Genomic DNA, 19,129 nt, shown 5'->3' on the forward strand with positions numbered 1-19,129 from the left:
TGGCTTTCTCAAGAGCCACCATGACCGTGAGTAACAAAACACCAACTGTGCTAAATGAAGGAAGGTCTCAAGGACAAGCGTGAGGAACAGCACAGCGCAACACACACTTTCAAGTTTTTCTATTACTTTATGATTTAAACTGACTTCATAAAAAAAGGAATGACCTACTATAAAAGGGGAATTGCATTTAATTTGGCACCATTCATAAAGGATGTTATGACCATGTCACATTTCCTCATTTTCTATAACTTGGCTTTATAATTATGAAACACATATTGACTACCCCACTGGGTCACAGGATTTACATTGAGCCCAGTATTTCTTCTCATTGGTGTTAACTTATCATAGTATCTACCTATTAGGCAAGAGAAAAACTATGTACAAAGAAATGACAATGAAATTCTATCTTAGTGACAACAGCTTCATAGCATTCGGATGTCTCTCCGTGCTTAAATAAAAGGTGAGGCACTGCTAATTCGGTCACTTGGCTTGGCCTTAAGTGTCCACACCAGGAGAAAGGCCATCGTTTACTCTGAGAGATTACAGACAACTGTTCTATGTCTGAAAAAGAATAATCTTCACTTAATCGCTCATCCATTATTAAGCACGTTCTCTGTGCAACGGTTAACAACTAATCAATAAAATATAACCCCTCTGTTAATGACACGGTGTCTGCCCCTGAGGCCATTTTTCTTGCTTTTATAATTTATTATTTTTAGCAGGGCTTCTTTCTCTCCCAGATAAAGGACCAACACCTGGCCAGAAAATTCATTTTGACCTTTCTAAACTATTAACACACCCTGAAGCATGTGTTTATCACAACCTTTACACGTTTTACAAATGAACAGAGGGACAAGAGCAAAAATTGATTTCTAAAGTCTGGGTCAAAGGAAATTGGACCTTCAGCCATATGAAAATAATTAACACTATTTATAATAAAATAAACATATTATTATGATCAGAACATACTGCTGAAATTTTTTTTCAACAAAAATATAGTTGTGTGTGTGTTCTATATCCTTACAAGGAACATAATTCTTAGAAACCGATGAAGTAGACTCCCAGTACAATTCTGATGATGGATAAAGAAGAAATGTTAGGGGAGAAATAAAGTTGAGTTTAAGAAAAGTGGCCATGTCTGTTTCCAACTTAAAAGGTCCTAGCACTCTTGAATCTATGAATTAAATAGATGAACTGAACACCTTCCTCTTAATGCTAGGATGAGCATTCCTTCCTCCTTCATGACTATGGATATAGTACACAATAAGGCTCCGGACTCAGTGGAACACTAATAAACACTCTACATGTGCTAAACTAAGCCTAGAGGCCTTCCCTTAGACACAGGTGCAAGTGTTTCCTGATTGTCTACAGTAGCACACTGGTTATTAATGAGTCTCCGGGCTCTGCTTGCAGTGAAAGTTTAATGGTACCAAAAGGAAATGTTTAAACAAGTGGGGTTTTTCTTGTAGGACAATAAGAATTATGGGGTAAAAAGAGACAAATTTTGATACAGTACTGACATGCCAAGCAGTTATAGATACATTATGCCATTAAATGTCAATAACAAACCCCCAGTCACAATATGAATGCATTTCACAGATTACAGAGCAAGGAACTTAATTAATTAGTCTATCTTGTGGCCATACTGCTACACGGTGTCCAAGGTCAGAGTTCAGATTTTACTCTAAGGCACATGTAGCCTATGTTACAGCTCACGGATGACTTTCTGCCCAGGGAGCCTGGTAATGAGAGAAGATGTGGTGAGCTGCTTCCAACTTGACATTTTTGTTTCCACACTGGGCTTCTGAATTACCGTCTTTCTTACATACTTCTGCTAGGCAGCCAACAAGGTATCGTGCAAAATAGATCTATTGTCTCTACATTCATCAGCATCTATCCTGTTAACATACAAGTCATGTGTCTACACATGAATGTCAAACTTTCTGGATAATTTTCCTTCTTAATTCTTCAGTGAATCGAGACCTATTTGAGTTACCAATCAGGAGCAGAAGCTAAAAGAGAAGCACAAGGGATCATGAAGAAAAGGACAGTCAGGAGGTGGTGAGATTTTATAGAAACTTGTAGGAACAAGAAAGATCAGGAAGGGTAATGAGAGATGACAGCTCAGAAGTCTAAATCACTCGCTGGTTTTGCACCGGACCCAGATTTCTCAGCAACCCCATGGTGACTAACAGCTGTCTGTGACTCTAATTCCCGAGGACCCAAAGCCTCTGGAGGTACTAGGTACACATGTAGTTCACATATATACAGGCAGATAAAACATTCCTACAAGTCAAATAAAAATGAAGAAATCTTTAAAAAATAATCAAGAAGGAAAAAAGGAGAGAGAATTGTTTCACAAAGACAAAATTGGACACATGTGGTATGAAATTGCAGAGGTGGAGATACTGGGGATTAATAGTTAAGGCAAGAATGGGGCAGAAGGATGTGGAGAAGGAGGGAAGAGAGGTGATTTAGACAAAACTAAAGATTCATGAAGAAATCTTGGGAAAACACTCTAGTTTGTAAGTTAATGCAAAAAAATTAAAGATGACACACATCTTTAGCCTCAGCACTTGGGAGACAGATGCATGTGTATCTCTGAGTTCAAGGCCAGCTTGGTCTATAAGGAGAGATCCAGGACAGCCAGGACTACATGGAGAAACCCTGTCCCAAAAGAAAAAATTAAACTAAGAAAAAACACATTTTAAAAAAGAAGAGGAGATTGAACAGAGGTACCTTGTGTGTGTGGGTACACAGCACTACTCCAAGAGGACCTGGATTATTCAACAAAAATCTCAATGCCAGACATAGATTACTGTCATACAAATTCTTAGTCAGAGAGGCCACAACGGCACCCAAAAAAATACAGGCTAATGCATTGCTCTTGGTTGCCCATAACTAGGTTGTAAGAGCCTATTTCTGAAGACATTGAAGGACATAGAGAAACCAGTCTAGGTATTATGGGGAACTCTCTCTGCTGACTAACTTTGACTGTCACGGGGGGGGGGGGGGTGCTGTTCAGGCTGCGGAGATCAGACATCAGTGACCACAGCCAGTTCTGAACCCTGCATGTTAAAATACAGATATACCAGGAAAGATATCACCACCAGGGCAACAGTGGTTTGTCTGTTAGTGGGAATAACCAACTGCTTTCCTATTGGGTTTGAGGCCTGCCCCTATAGGAAGGAAATCATGCCTGGTAGGAAACGAATGGCTGGGAAGTCACAGGTACAGGGGGAAATCTCCTGTTATTGTTTTGCTAAATGGTCTTGTTGTCAAACTCCCTCTAAAATATTTATGCATATATCCATAGATTAGTACTATTCACCCTTTGGTTAGAGAAGCTTCTTTGTGCGATGGGCAGTGTGTAATGAAGTGACTCATCACTCGCCCAGGCACTGAGAAAAAGGGACTGTGTATGCTCAGCCGCGAATGCGATGTGTACTCTACCCTTCTGATGCTATTCTTCCCCAAGGCCCCACGGGAAACACTATGGAAGAGGAAAATTTAAAGACTCTAAGAACCTGAGGATGGGCAGGAGCACTCTGAAATGTCTGTTGGGTGTGACATCACTGGTCCACACAACAACTGATAGCAGCCATGGCCGCTACACAAGACCCGAACCAGTCAGAGTTCCAGCATGGATGAAGAAGAAGCTCACAAGACCCCAGACAAGAGCGGAAGAGCTGCTGGCAGCGGTTGGCTCCATTCTCTTACAGGATGTGGCCACTGGTAGGCTGCCCACACTCCAGTGGAGGGCTCTATAACACACGCGTGTGGATGGCACTGACTGAACTCAATAGGCTATGTTTTCCAAAGAGAAAGGAGGACAAGAAGTTGGCAGAGGGACTCTGGAGAGTCTCAAAGGAGATACAGCAGAGAAGCTTGTGGACACGCTCAAAATGTGCTATAAAGTTCTCAAAGAATAAAGAATAATACATGTCTGCACTATTAAAACATGAAGACATTTCAAGGGCTATAATATACTATAGTGTGAATACAATCCTCCTAGTGATTAGTGTGGCTATAATACATTATGGACATGAATACAGCCCTCTTCGTGATTCGTGACCCCTATTTCCAGTTTATTCTCTGTTTGCAGGATCACGGCTCCATCTGGGCAGTTGCTGGCTCGTTGATGCACACGGCCCCAGTGGTGAAAAACAAGCCATCTGCCAGTTTAAATATTATTGACTCATTGACTGAATTCTTTTACTAGGAGTGCATGTTGTGATGAAAGACCAGCCTTTTGTTGTTCTTAGAGCGCTTCCTTGAGCTGGACGTGCAGCGCTCCCTTGCACTGTTTCATTTTGTTCCGCAGAAGTAATACATTTATGATGAGTCTCTGCAGTTCGCTGTCATGACAAAGGTTGGAGGGGAGTGCTGTGTAGGAACTATCCAGTCATTTGCTTGCTTTTCTTCTTTTCTTTTTCATTTTTCTTTTCTTTCTTTTTTTTTTATTTTTAAAATCAGGGTATCACTGTGTAGCTCTGGCTGGCCTGGAACTCACTATATAGACCAGACTGGGCCTGAACACACAGATCCATTGTCTGTACCTCCCAAGTGCAGGTATTAAAGGCATGTGCCACCATGCACTACCTATAGTCATTAACTTCATAGAGATTAGAAAAAAATATGAGTCTCAACAAAAATGCAAACATCCTGTGGTAGTTTGAACAAGAAAGGCCCCCTCAGCTTATGTATTTGAAGGCTTAGTCAGGAGGCAGTACTATTTGAAAAGGATGAAGAGGTGTGGCCTTGTTGGAGGAAGTGTGTTACTGGGGATGAGCTTTGGGGTTTCCAAAGCTCATGTCAAGCCCAGAATCTCTCTTGGCCTACACATCAGGATGCATCGTTTACTTCTTCATCACCGCACCTGCCTGCTGCCATGCTCCCTGCCATGATGCTAATGGACTAGACCTCTGAAACTGTAAGCCAGCCTTCAATTAAATGCTTTCTCTACGAGAGTTGCCTTTGTCGTGATGTCTCTTCACAACAATAGGGCAGTGATTAAGACATATCTACATGTTGTTTTCCAAAACACAAGCAAGGCTCAGAAACGTTCAATTCCTGTTATAAATTTCAAGACTGATGCTTTGCACAGCCTGGACTTTGCACACACAGATAAAAAGGAAGTGAAAACTCTGTTGTCCATAACTGTGTTGCATATGTAAAACTGGCTCAGCCCTAAGTGCCATCATTTCATACAAAGACGCCTCCTGGCAGTCAAAACTTCATGGAAAACTGCATCCTGTCTCTCTACCCCATCTCCCCTTCCTCTCTTTCTCCTTCTGTCTCTCATTCCCTATCTGTCTCTGTCTGTTTCTTTCAACATGAACACACTCAGTGATGCCTTCCTTTGTCCTGTATTAACTTGTCTGCAGGCATCCCATGAAAAGAAATGAATGGAAGTTTCCATTAGTGATGGGTAGGATGGGGCCAGCACCTGATCTATCTTTTGTGTGTGACAGGTGTGCAGACAAATCCCTCAGCCACCTTCACAAACACCTCACACCTCAAAACAGCTGAGTGGCAATTATTTTCCTTTAGAAAATCTTGCTGAATGATCACCCAGACTCGTGTAATAAGTCACCATGCAGACTTTTACATAAATACATATATGTATGTATATACACATAAATAAATAAAATGGAAATTTCAAAATCCCATTATCAATATGCCTGTGAGTTCCTTTTCTCCTTCCTTCGTTCCTTCGTTCGTTCCTTCCTTCCTCCCTTCCTTCCTCCCTCCCTCCCCCCAAGTATTGGGGATTGAAACCAAGGCCATGCATGTACAAGGCAAGCATCTGACCTACTGAGTTATGTCCATAGTCCCTGAATCCAGTATTTTCACTGTCCATACTGCCCTCAAGCTCAGACTAATGGTCTCCATCGGTTTTAAACATTCTCTCTCCCAAGAAGAGCCCCCACATAGCTGCATTTCTCTGGGGTAGGAACAGGTGCGATTATTTTAATACTTGTCACAACTCACAACTTTGGGGCTTTGATTTGGAGACAGATTCTTACTCTGTAGGCCATCTTGGAACTATGTAACCCAGGATATCATTGAACTTGTGGCAACACATTTGCCTCAACCTCCCGAGTTCTGGGATTATAGAATGTGATGCCTATTCTTGGTTGTCAACTTGATTACATCCAGAATTAACTAAGATCCAACTAGTTGGGTACACCATGAGGGATTTTTCTTAATTAATTCATTTGAGCAGGGAGACCCACAATTAATTAATATCTTTTGAGGTGGGAAGATTCACATTTAATCTGGGCCACATCTTCTGGTGGCAGCCTCATGGAAGAACATGGAAGAAGGAAGCTCTTGACCTTTGTCTGTTTGCCCTCAAACTCACTGCCAAGTTTATTCCCTCACTGGCATGGGAGCCTACTTCTTAGGGATTTCAGTGTTTAGTGAAGACCAGTTGAGACACAGAGCCTCATGGACTGAACAACTACTGGCCTTTCCATTGGTAGACAGCCATTGTTGGACTAACTAGACCATTATAATAAATCCCATATACATGTACAATGTATTAACCTATTATAAACATAATGTGTATATAACGAATATATAAATATATATAATGACTATATGTCAGTTCTGTTTCTCCAGAGAATCCTGAGTAATACACAGGCACACACCACCACGTCTGACACAAGTCACATTTTAATCTGTGGGATATCTGTGCACTATCCCTTAAAGCCTATTAAAGCTCTGCAATAGTCAAGTTCATCTCAATAATGAAATCTCAATCTTACACTTCTCTACCTTACTCTTAAGTACGGGTTTGACATTAATGCATGTTTATCATCCTTCAACTAGACCAGAAGAGTTGTGGATGTGAAGTCCTAGATACCCACTGTTCTCATCAGTATCATGACTAATGGCCCCTGAGGGGCTCCTCTCTTTTTTTACCACCCAGATGGATATCAGTGTTCCCAGGGTATCTGTCCCCTCTACCTGTGAGGAGGGGAGAATGAGTTATAACACCAGTATATCTGGGAGCAATCTCAAAAAGCCTCTCATAAGCACAACAAACCTTTTACTTTCATATCCATATTCATTTTGTATCTGGTCTATAGAGAAATCCCATTTCCTTTACCATAAATATGAAAATTCTTAGTCTCAGAATCCAGAAGTAAAAGTGGATTCCATAAATATGCCTCATATTTATGTCCTGAGCTTATCTCATCCCAGGATTCTGTTGGACTCAATTCACTAGGTTTTACCCCAAAATCGTGAAATGCATATCAATTTTTACTTTAGGGAACACCATCCTATAGCTACCTGTACATCATGTTATCTATCCATAATACGTTTGTCTTTAAATTGTATAATGCAAACACCTACCCCTTACTCTATTATAGCAAATACACAGCAAATTGCTCAGAGTGAGTCTTTTTCCATAAGCCTTGTGTTCTAAAAGCAATGTTAAACTATTCTGAAACTATTTTAATGACTTTGAACACATTTTTATAAAAAAAAACTGATAATGACTTAAGTTTGGATTGACAGGTATTAAATTATTAAGATGTACAGTCCCATTCCTTGCCCAAGAGTTGCTGTACACTCTCCTGAGTTAATGACATAAATCTGCCACTAGCATATTACACACACACACACACACACACACACACACACATACACACACACACACACACACGTGTATGTATGCTCACATGGTCACCTTCCTTCCTTCTTCTTAGCTTCTCTTCCTTACTGACACTGCACAGCCAAGTTAGACTAAAAGGTCCCACTTTATCCACTAGAGGCCTCCAATCTTAACTTCCTTTTTAAATTTTATGATTCAACTTATAAAAACTCAATTGGTACATTTCCTTCTATAGTTTAAGGTAATTTATTTAAGCATCATTTAAAAGAAGAGATATTCATCACAATCAAGATACAAGAAAATGTGAACTAGTTCAAAGGAACTAGAAGTTCAGAGGAACTACAAGTTCCTCTGCTCTTTAGACTCATTATATCCCATGCCTGTGCTCCCCAATTACCTCATAAAACTAAGAATAAAGTACACATCCATTCCTTGTTTGAGGTAATCACAAAGTACTGAGCTGGCTATGTTCCCATCCTCACAATCCTGCTGTCATTTCCTCATTGAATCACATGCTGCAGACACCTCAGATGCCACGTCCAGTACTATGATTCCTCAGGGAAAGCCAGGTCAGACCCTGTCATCAGGAGCATGAGCTCACACCTTCCCATAGAGAGGGTGAGTGCAAGCAGGACGCAAGGTTTCCTTACCCGGGTCCGGCGGCAGGCAAGCACAGGAGAAGTGTGTGTTGTATCCCACTTTGAAGTCTGAGTTGATAGGATAGTAGTCGGCTAGCTTGATCATCTTCTTGAAAGCGTCGTAGATGAAGATGAAGCTGATCAGAGAGGAGAAACCTTCTTCCGTGAAACGAGTGAAGTACTGAACCAGGAAGCTGGCATCAGTGGCCACCAGAAGGAGACACAGGAAGGCCGACCACAGGCCAATCCAAAGACGAAACTCCAAGTAGTCAAAATTATGGTCCCTGGGAAGAAAAACCAAAAAAACAGATATTTTGACTATTCCACCAGGAAACAAGATGAATCTAAAAATCACTATAATACCCAGAGAATGGCTGTTAAAAGATCCCTTCAGACACTGCATATAAAGCTCAATTCTATCCAGGAAATAGTAAATTTAAGGATTTGATTTATTTGATATTATTATTCTATCTTTAGGAATGACTCTAAAAGTTTTTTTGGGGGGAAGGGGGCTCTTAGAAAGTGCATTTAGTGTTAGAGAATAAAGCTCACTACTTTTCTCTTTTAAAAAAGTAACTTCTGAGGTGGAAGCTTCCTTCCTGCTAACTGGCTTTCACAGAACCAAAGGGTAACTATGAGAAACTTCTGGGAAAGAAACAATATCCGTGCTCTTAGCCAGCTGTGAACCCCAAGAACTACAGAACAAACCTGACAAGCAACATAGGCATAGCCGTGCATCAGCGGCCTGACTATCCAGAGGAAACCAATTATTCTCTGATTGGATCTGAGGCCTGCTCTACCAGAGGAACCCCATGCCTGGTACTGTAAATCTGCCAAAAAAGCAAACCCATAGCTGGTGAGGTCACAGATCCTAGACAGGAACTTAACATTGTTGTTGGGATAGACAGACACAGTGTAAAAATGCCTACTGAACATTTATGTCTATAGACAAATGCTGTTCTCACTTTAATCAGAAAAAAACCCTCTTTCTAGTCAATGGCAGTGAAACCGGAGACTCAGGGATTCTCAAGATACTGACGATAAGTGATGACTGATTGATCAGTCCTACAATATTTATAATATTTATAATATCTGTGCAAGGCTGAAAGAATAGTGTAGCAAAGTGGACATAGAGAATATAGACTATAGAAGACAGAAGAAATCTGTGCCATCTTCTGGAGAAGCACAGAAATTACAATTGCCTGCCCACTGTCAGAATTCAAATTCACTTGCCTGCCCACTGTCAAACCCACCAGACTCCAATGGATAATACCAAGCATGTCACACAAATGACCCTGCTTGAACTAGGTAAGTCACAATACACTAAAAAGGGTATCAATCTGGAAAGCGACTTCTAGGGATAAGAAAGGGTTAATGGGAATGGAGAGGAGATAAGAGAGGGGATGGGTGAGTATAACTATAATGCAAATACAAAATTTTTAAAGATTAAGCTTAACTTAAATGGTTTTCTTAAAAAAAGTATTCATGGCGCGTACAGAGTAAACTGTTTAAAAGCACTGATATCGGGTGTGTGGGGGGCAACATGAGTTTTACCAGTTAACGATGACAACACTAACATCAGTGTGCTCTAGGCACTCAACTCAGGACCATCTTCTACTAAGGGAGACAACATGATGAACACAGTTTTATTATAAGATGCTAAGTGATTGTGCCATGAGGAAAGGGTAAGTAATTTTGGGAGAGAATGAGGCGGTAGAAAGGAAATAAATGTATTTGAGAATATCTCTGAAGAAACTCTCCTGACTGAGTAGGGAGAGCCAGGCCAGGTAGCAGAAGAAAGAGTTCAAGAGCTAAGCAGTGTGGATAGAGAGAGCATCACCAGCAGGAGGAGACAGGAGTAGAGGCATGGGCTCTTATCAAATCAAGAGAGGCTGCCCTAGCGTGACACAGCCAACCAGTACACCTTCTCTCACGTGAGTGCCCACAGACAGGATATCCTCTTACCATAACTGGGTGTGTCTGCCCTGTCCTTCCTGGGCTTGTTCCATAGAAGACTTAGAATAGTTCATCAACATCTGACTAGGTTACTAGCTTTCAATTCCCATCCCACTTCTTTAGAGTCAAGACCAATAGAAAATGATGGGTCAAGTGTTGACATTTTATGACTGCATACTGATTATCTTTAAATTATGTAGAGAGTAGGTGTTTTTAATGATCACTAACTCATAATTTATTACTGTGGAATAGCCCTTCTGTACACTGTGAAGATGTGTTGTTCTCATTGGGAATAAAAAGGTGATTGGCTGATGGCTAGGCAGGACAAGGTTAGGTGGGAGAACCATACTAAGAGAATGTGCAGAAGAAGGAGGAGGAGTCTGAGGAGGCGCCATGAGATGCAGAGCCAACAGAATTGGAAGTACATACACGAGGTAAACAAGGTTTGGGACATCACATAGATTTACAGAAGTGGGTCAATTTAAGTTATAAGAGCTAGCAATAAACAAGCCTAAGCTATAGGCTGAGCAGTTATAGTTAATATTAAGCCTCTGCATGGTTATTTAGGGAGTGGCTGGTGGGACAGAAAAGTCTGCCTATAGTTCATCTGTGGTGAGGAAGGAGCTAGAACCCGAGCACCAAGGATCCTGCGTATCTGACATTCTAAGACTTGATTTTCAACAAGGTGTCTGATAACTGCTAGCCACAGTTCTAACATTTTCCTAAAGGCATAAGATCACCTCATTTCCTTCCATCATCTCAGTTTGAGCAGCTAAATTTTTACCCGATAAAAACCTCTGGGCTGATGAATTATCTGCTATCTATGCTTGCCCTGTACAGAGCCATTTTCCACACCAGAGCTTAAGTGATCGCTTTAAGTGTTAATCATATACCTTAGTTTAAAACCTCACAGTGACTTCCCACTGCTCATAGGGCAGAATTCTAATCTACCACTTAGAACAATACTTTGCTCATTTAAAAAACTGCCTAATACATTCCTCTATTGAATGAAAGCATGCCTATAGTTCATGTCTTAACTAAGAAGGTGGCTGACAGTGGCCTGTGAGTTACATTATTAAAGAATGTTACATTTTTAAGTTTCTTAGACACTGGTATAGTTAATTTCTTGTCAGCTTGACTCAAATAGAGAGTTCCCAGATAAGTGGTCAGACATCATTCTGTTTCCACAATCTGTTTCTGTAGATATTAACATTCAAATTCATGGACTTTGGGTGAATGTGGACAGGCCTCATCCCATTAGGCAACAGAACAGAAAAAATGGAAATTATGAATGCTTAATATGAAGTTATGTTCTACAGATCGTCAGACGTAAGCCACAGAGCGTTACCCTGCCAGTTCTGTGTGTCTATATCTCTACTGCTGAATGCACATCTGTGCGAGATAAGCAGGCTCCCGCAGAAAAAAACGTGCCCTAAAAATTGAGATAATTCATATTATCCTGTGAGTCAGCCAAAAAACAAGAGTAAAGAAATATTTTACTGCTGTGTGAGCCAACAGGTGTTTTTCTTAAAAGTTTAAAACAACTATCTAGCTTTGCGACCCTAAGAAGATGAAAACTAGAACCACCTTTTATTGTTCATTTGGTTTATGCTTTGTTTTCGAAAAAGAGGCTCACTCAATCGTTCAGGCTTGCCTGGAACTCAGTACATAACCCGCGCTGGTGGTTAAGTTACAGCACTTCTTCTGCCTCGGTCTCCCATACACTGAGATTACAGGCGTGCACCACCATGCCCAGATTGGAAGCTAAAGCCCTCCAGATTTGTCCCAAGGATGCTAGAGGGAGTTACAGAATTGATGTTTGCAGAAGAGGATAAGAAACAAATCCAGTCATTGTTAGCAGTTAAAACATTATGAGTTTGAACAGAAAGAAAAAAAAATGCACAGACTCTAAAGAGTAGACACCAAACTCGCTATTCTAAGAGACTTTCAAACTGCCAAGGTAAGTGAGAATGACTCAGATGAGATCACTAACTAAAACAATGCAATGTTCAAATTTTCAAGAAGAAACAGGAGATGAGAATCTCACGAGTCTATCAGGTGGCAATCTGTAACAACCACCCCTTGATCCTGCTACACAAGGACTCGCCTATGCTCCTGGAAGGGAAAATTGTGTTGCAGAAAAACTAGGCAAAATGAACCAGCTGCTTAGCTGAACAGCCGTGTTGATTCTTTAGTGTACTGACAAGGAGGTGGAGGTTGCAGCACAGCCCTCCCGAGACATGCTGGGAAGGTCCTTTGCACAGAGCAGCTCAGAAGCCTGAGAGTGTGGGTCACATTGGCTTTGGGAAACAGTGAGCCACAAGGCCAGACTAGCATTACTGCTCTAAGAGAAGCAGATGAACAAATTCGCTGCACGGGGAATAAAAGGACCATTTGCCACATAATAGGCAGTGTTGACTTTAAGGCAGTTTTGCAAATGTTTCTCATTGCTACAACTGTTTTCAAGTAAACTGCTTGAGACTGTGTTACAGTACCAATTATGATGAAACAGAAGGGAAAGTGAGAAAGGAACTCGCTTGGTGGAAGGAAATACTCCGAAGCCTACAAGGACTAAAACAAACCAAGACACAAACATTTTCTGTAGATTCCGACTCTGACCGCATTTCATCCAATAAATCTCTCCGTAAGGCTCTGCCTGTTTGTTCCTGTTTATAGTGCATGCTTGTTTAATCTTCCCATGAAGCCTTTCTTGTCTCACAAAATGTTTTCTTAAACATATAAAAACTGTTTGACTCTCTCTGTAAACTGACATGAATAAAATTCTTTCCATGTCCTCAGAATTATGACGGAGGAGAAATCTGTAGCAATGATCTACAGAAAACACTATTTTATTAAATAGTTCAACTCCAAGTGCTCAGACGGCCCTCGCTGTTGCTATCCACTCACATTTTTTTTTTAAGGTATAAAACCCTCACTTGGCTCATGTAACTTATGATACTTTTCAATGACACACACAGTTTCAATAGCTACGTGAGAACCTTGAAATCCATGAGCAATGTAACGGTTAGGTTTGATACGGAATATACCCCTTGGGGTTGTGGGTTTACACACACGTGATCTCCTGCTTGGAAAAGATGGGGACGTCTTGGAAGGTGGAAGCCTAGTGGAGGGAGGATAGCCCTGGAGGTGAGCTTTGAGATTGGATAGCCTGATCCCCTTTCCTGTTCTCTTTCTGCTTCCCGAAAGCCAGGAGCTCCTCACACTTATGTTACCATGCTTTTCTAGCCCATGATGGGTTGCATCCCCTCTGAACTGTAACCCTTTCATGTTTCATCCCCAACATGAACCTTTTCTCCCCTAAGTTTCATCCTAGAACAGTAACAGAAACATAACTAACACTGGTGCTGTATAAACACTGGCTATTCTAAATGAAAATCCTGCAACACATAACAATATCGGATATGGAAATTCTACAAAGGAATACTCACAGGACCTGACAAACTTTGCCATCTAAGGACTAAGGTCATGCAGTACAGACAATGCTATCTTAGAAATCTATCAGGTACAGCAGGAAGAGACAAGAATACCCACTTTTACTTTGAATCTACTCATATGCTAAAATAACAATTTAAATAATTGATTTATTTTAATATCCCCCTATTCAAAATGATCTATTAATTTTTAAAAGAAAATACCGGTGTCATTATTATTCATCTGAGTACTGGAAGTCATCTACAGTGAAGAACACGGGAACTGGAGTTAGGAACTACGGACTAAGAACATTCAGTTTCTTTCATTAATGAACCATGTGACCTAGTGTAAGTTTCAGTATCATGGCAGAAGAAGAATTTTTTTTTAAAAGTGGGATCCAAGGAAAACAAAATAAACAGGCTATTTACGAAAGCCTAACTCTCCCTCCCCCAAAGATGGTAATATAGAGGCACTCTGAGCTAACTAGAGCAGGAAGCCATTATCAATCTTGGGCTTGTAAAGGTCAGACAAGGAATGGAGTTACAGAGCCTGGTGAGCTAAAACTAGGCTAGACAGGCTGCCTGACAGGGGTTAGTGTAGGGGAAGCAAGCCAGGCTGCGGTGCTCAAAATGGGGAAGGATGGGAAGCTCTCTCTTCATTATCTAAACCAGTAGGAAGTCCTAGAGGGCAGAGGAATCTGGGGCTTGAAGTCCTTGGGAGTCAGCCCTCAGGGCAGGAAACAAAGCAATAAGGAGAGAATTACTAGGGAAGGGATAAACAGAAAGCACAGATGGGCCTACTGAAAGGACTGTCAGCTAAGCCAGGGACAACTTAATCAAGAAGGCACTTTTCACTTCCAAATCTTATCATTCTAGGATTTTGGCAGATCCTTGGATCTATTTCATTGCTATTCTGTGCCTTATCCAGATGGAACAACATACACGAGCAAATAACTAGACAGAGAGACAGACAGACAGACATATACGTACTTGCTGAAATTAAACAGAAGCCTCTCAAACACTAAGACAGGTCCTGTGCTACTCAAAATGGTGAGCGGCTGGCCAGCAAAAAGGCAAAAGATGGCTCCAGAGACTGCGGTACCCAGGAAACTCTCCAACACACCCTAAAAGAAAGAACATTTAGTTGGTAAAGCAAAGCAAAACCAAACATACTTCTTCTCTTCCTGTGTGTGACGTCAGCCGAAAATGAAGCTTTGTGTGCTATAACGATCTCCCCAGCAAACAAAGCAAGGTTTATCCAATATGAAATAGCACCGCAGCACCTTTCCCATACATAAAAGCAATCTTCCCTACTCCAAAGGCGGATGTTCTGTGAAACTGTAGTGACCGCGATATCAGGTATACAGGTGGCAACAGCGTCTCCGACCATTACTGAAAAATTTATTGAAGGTTTGGTCAATAAAAATAATATTCTGTAAACCCACGAAACAGAAGAATTGATTTCATTTTTTTAAAATTTATTTTTCTCTTTGTGGTTCTTCAGTGTTTGTTTTAGCGTAATTATACCTTGCATGTAGTAGGTACTTTTAAGCGGCTATAATTTTAGCACAAAGTCTTTGTTTCTAACAGAACATTTGAAGGGGAGGTAAGAACAAAGGGGACAAAAATAGTGATGCAACATTAAAATATTATTTTATCTATTTTTTAATTTCCTACATGTATACAATGCCTTTTGATCATATCACTCCTGTTGTCCATACCAATCATTCCTAGACACCACCCTCCATATCCACCCCCCAACTTAATATCCCCTTCCTTTCTCTCTTCGTCACCCACTGAGTCCAGTGAGCGATTACGTGTGTGTGTGTGCACAAGTAAAGGGCTATTCGCTGGAACATGAGCAACCCAGGAGAGGTCACACTGCAGAAGACCAACCATCAACCCAGGAGAGGTCACACCGCAGAAGACCAACCATCAACCCAGGAGAGGTCACACCGCAGAAGACCAACCATCAACCCAGGAGAGGTCACCCCGCAGAAGACCAACCATCAACCCAGGAGAGGTCACCCCTCAGAAGACCAACCATCAACCCATGAGAGGTCACACTGCAGAAGACCAACCATCAACCCAGGAGAGGTCACCCCGCAGAAGACCAACCATCAACCCAGGAGAGGTCACACCGCAGAAGAAACCTGACTCTCCCCCGACCAACCATCAACCCAGGAGAGGTCACACCGCAGAAGAAACCTGACTCTCCCCTGACCAACCATCAACCCAGGAGAGGTCACACCGCAGAAGAAAACTGACTCTCCCCCGACCAACCATCAACCCAGGAGAGGTCATACCGCAGAAGAAAACTGACTCTCCCCGACCAACCATCAACCGCCAATAGTTCTCTGCTATTCATTTCTCATTTTTAAGCGACCAATTATAAAAACAACAATAATAATAATAATACATAACGATAATAATTCTCACTACATGCTCATGCATTTTCCAAGGCAAACTGCGCAAGAATTTCAAGGAATTTTCTTGTTACACAAAATGAATGTGCAACAGCCATAACTCACTAAAGCTTTCGTTCACATCTCTGAACGACAACCCACTGACTTCCTTTAGCACAACAAGAAGCAATACCTGTAAGAATCACTAAGTCACAAAACGGCCTTCCCTCGTCATGTCATTGAAGACCAGCAGTGTTGACAACAAACTGACCTGTTTCCTAGATTTTTACTGTGGCAGAAGGCAGAATGGCAAAAGCATACCTGTAAAAGGGTATTTCTGCAAACATAACATTTAACCAAGAGGAAGTTTTAAAATTTCTATCCTATTTAATTTATTCGGCTGTGTGTGGGGTGCACAGGTGGCGGGCAGAGGACATACTGCAGGAGTTGTTGGCACGCTCCTGTCACCTTATGGATTTCAGGAACTGAAGTAACATGATCAGGGTTGGCAGCAAGTGTCTTTACCTGCTGAGCCATCTTGCTGGCCCACAAGGGAAGGTTTTAAAATGCAGAAAGATGACAAAAATGATCATACATAATGTTATATATCTGCATATTTAAATCCCAAAATCTTTTCCAAATGAATAAAGGCAGTCGATACCTTTATAAGGTACAATAACATACTTGGGTAGATTAAGTAACTTAGTAGAGTAAGGAGTTATCTGTATACCTTTACGGGTACAGTAAGACCTAGAGGATGTTTCTAAGGGCCCCCCCCTTAGACAAAAAATACCAGCAAATAAAGAATGCTCAGACCAGGATAAACAGCCTTTTTCAGTGAAAAGCCACACAAATAGTTCATTGGTTATCCGATACAAGGTTAAATACATATACAAATAACATTATACAGACTGAACATGTTATATTTCTATATTTACGAATGTGTGTATGTGCATCAACAATTAAAGAAAAAAAGAGGTTATGATATGAGAGAGCAAGGGGGTACATGGGAGAGGTCAATGGAGGAAAGGAAAGAAAAAAATGACATGACAATATTTTAATTTTTATAATTTTTTAAGTTAAGTATATGTAGGAAAGCCCTTCTTCCACAAATAGCATAGCACCCACTCTTGGAAGGTGACTTATGTTCAAACAGACCTCTTAAGTCGATCATCGCTGACTGGGACTGAGCAGACTTCTGGGGATTCTGAGGACCCCTTCGAACACCGGCCTACCTGCCTGTCACCCTACTGGACCATCTTTTCCACCAACTCACATCTTTCCCAGCAGTTTTTCACTCACTTTGTATTTGCAAAGATAACATACTACACAGGAAATACTACGGAAAACTGACTTTTAAAAACTAATTTGCAGAAAATATGTTAAGTTCTATCTCTGACCAGGCATAGTGGTACACTTTTAATCATAATACCCCAGGGTCAGAGGCAGGTGGATATTTGTGAGTTCAAGGTTGACTTGGTCTACATAGCAAATTCCAGAAAAGGGCAACTTAATGAGACCTCCCCGCTTAAAAAAAAAAAAATCAATAAAATTAGTTCCACCACTACCCATTATCTAGAACCCATGGCAATTGGAAATACTTGCATACAACACTTTAGAGCCAGCAACACTGTCCATGGAACAACATTAGCAATAGAAAACACCTTTTCTTTCAAGATTGGGATTTGACTCAGAAGGCAGATGACAATCCCTCAGTGCCGCACTGGAAAGAAATGGTGGTGGGTTGAAGTGGCCAAAAGATAAGAAGTGGCAAGTAATTAGACCAGCTCTTCTGACAGGGCTACAGCCTAGACAAGCCCTGTCCATGGAGAGCACAGATTTGAATCCAGCAGGAGGGGCACATAGAGAACTCCACTTACACATGTGCCAAGGAGTAGCGCGAAAGGTGCCTTTCATTATTTGTAGCTGGCCCAGCTAACTCTTCCTCATAGAAAACAGTTCAAGCAGGCAGTAAAACAACAGAACCAAGATGTGTTTAGACAGCCAAGACTGAAAGGGATGGAGCCCCTCGTGCCCCCAAACAGTACTGCTTTTATTTCTTGACTGTTGATATATTGACATTCAGATGAGTTAAATGATATGAACACACCATGAATAAGAACTCTTGGATGTGTGTGCCCATCTAACCACACGTGACTTTTTGAGAATATTAAAGGTGTGCCTTAGGCTTGGGTTTTCCTGGATAGGGGAATTCTTGGCTCCTTGCAGAAACACAGTGTTTTATAATTTTATCTGTATTTTTTATAGCTCACCTGAAAGCTAAGGATTTAAATGCTTTGTTTGGCCAGATAATCCATTTATATGATGGTATGTGTCGCTTATAACACAGTCTAAGGACATGTAATAGGCAAAAAGACAGTATATCATTCTCCATCATCAAACAGAACAAACTCCATGTCTTACCCTTAGCATAGGATCAAAACACAGCTCAGACTAGGTGAAAGCAGGGAGTGTAAAATCAGAAAGGAGGAACTTGAGATTCAAGATCCTTGGCTTGGCTTGGCAGCGCCATTAATCTCTGCCAGGGCTGGAACAAGGTCTTCCTGCATCTCCTGTTTCTCCTCCCATGGTGCTGTGCACCACCCCTCCACCACATGCTTTGCAGGCCTTCAGCAAGTGCTGAAGGAACCGAAGACATGCCCAGATGACACCCTAGGTCTCCTTATCAAAGGTCAAGAGTCCTGGCTGCTCATTCCGTAAAGATAGCAAGCGATTTCTTCTAGAAAACCACTGTGATTTATGGAAGGCATGTGATGATCCAAAGGCAGATTATTTTTATTTCGGTACTTGATCCCATCGTAAGTGCTAGTTTTCCATTCTGTGGCTGACAATTCTCGAGCAGAGACAGCTGATTCATTATATACACTGCACTGGGAAGCTGCTTAAACCGAGGGAAGTGTCCAGCATTTCTGAGAAAAGAACTATTTTCACACTGCCCTCTTAACAACATAGAATTTAAAAAAAAAAAAAAAGATCCCAGGCAATGCATAACTGTAACTAGAGTTTAATGCAACTTACAAAACAAAATGTCATACTCATCTTTTCTGATTT

General features: G+C 41.2%; 1 protein-coding gene across 4 annotated transcripts in view; it reads right to left on the reverse strand.

Moving 5' to 3' along the window:
* Positions 1–19,129, reverse strand: part of Slc4a4 (solute carrier family 4 member 4) — a 331,040-nt gene that overhangs the window by 68,849 nt on the left and 243,062 nt on the right. For all 4 annotated transcript variants that reach the window (XM_041671195.1, XM_041671197.1, XM_041671196.1 and 1 more), the window contains 2 exons: positions 14,643–14,776; positions 8,278–8,549 (listed from right to left, as the gene is read on the reverse strand). In XM_041671195.1, the coding sequence (XP_041527129.1) occupies positions 8,278–8,549; positions 14,643–14,776 (406 nt within the window). The remainder of the gene's footprint in view (positions 1–8,277; positions 8,550–14,642; positions 14,777–19,129) is intronic.

This window comes from Microtus oregoni, unplaced genomic scaffold (assembly GCF_018167655.1).
Source record: "Microtus oregoni isolate MIOR12 unplaced genomic scaffold, Mior012 000021F_ref0000039, whole genome shotgun sequence".
NCBI classification, from domain to species: Eukaryota; Metazoa; Chordata; class Mammalia; order Rodentia; family Cricetidae; genus Microtus; species Microtus oregoni.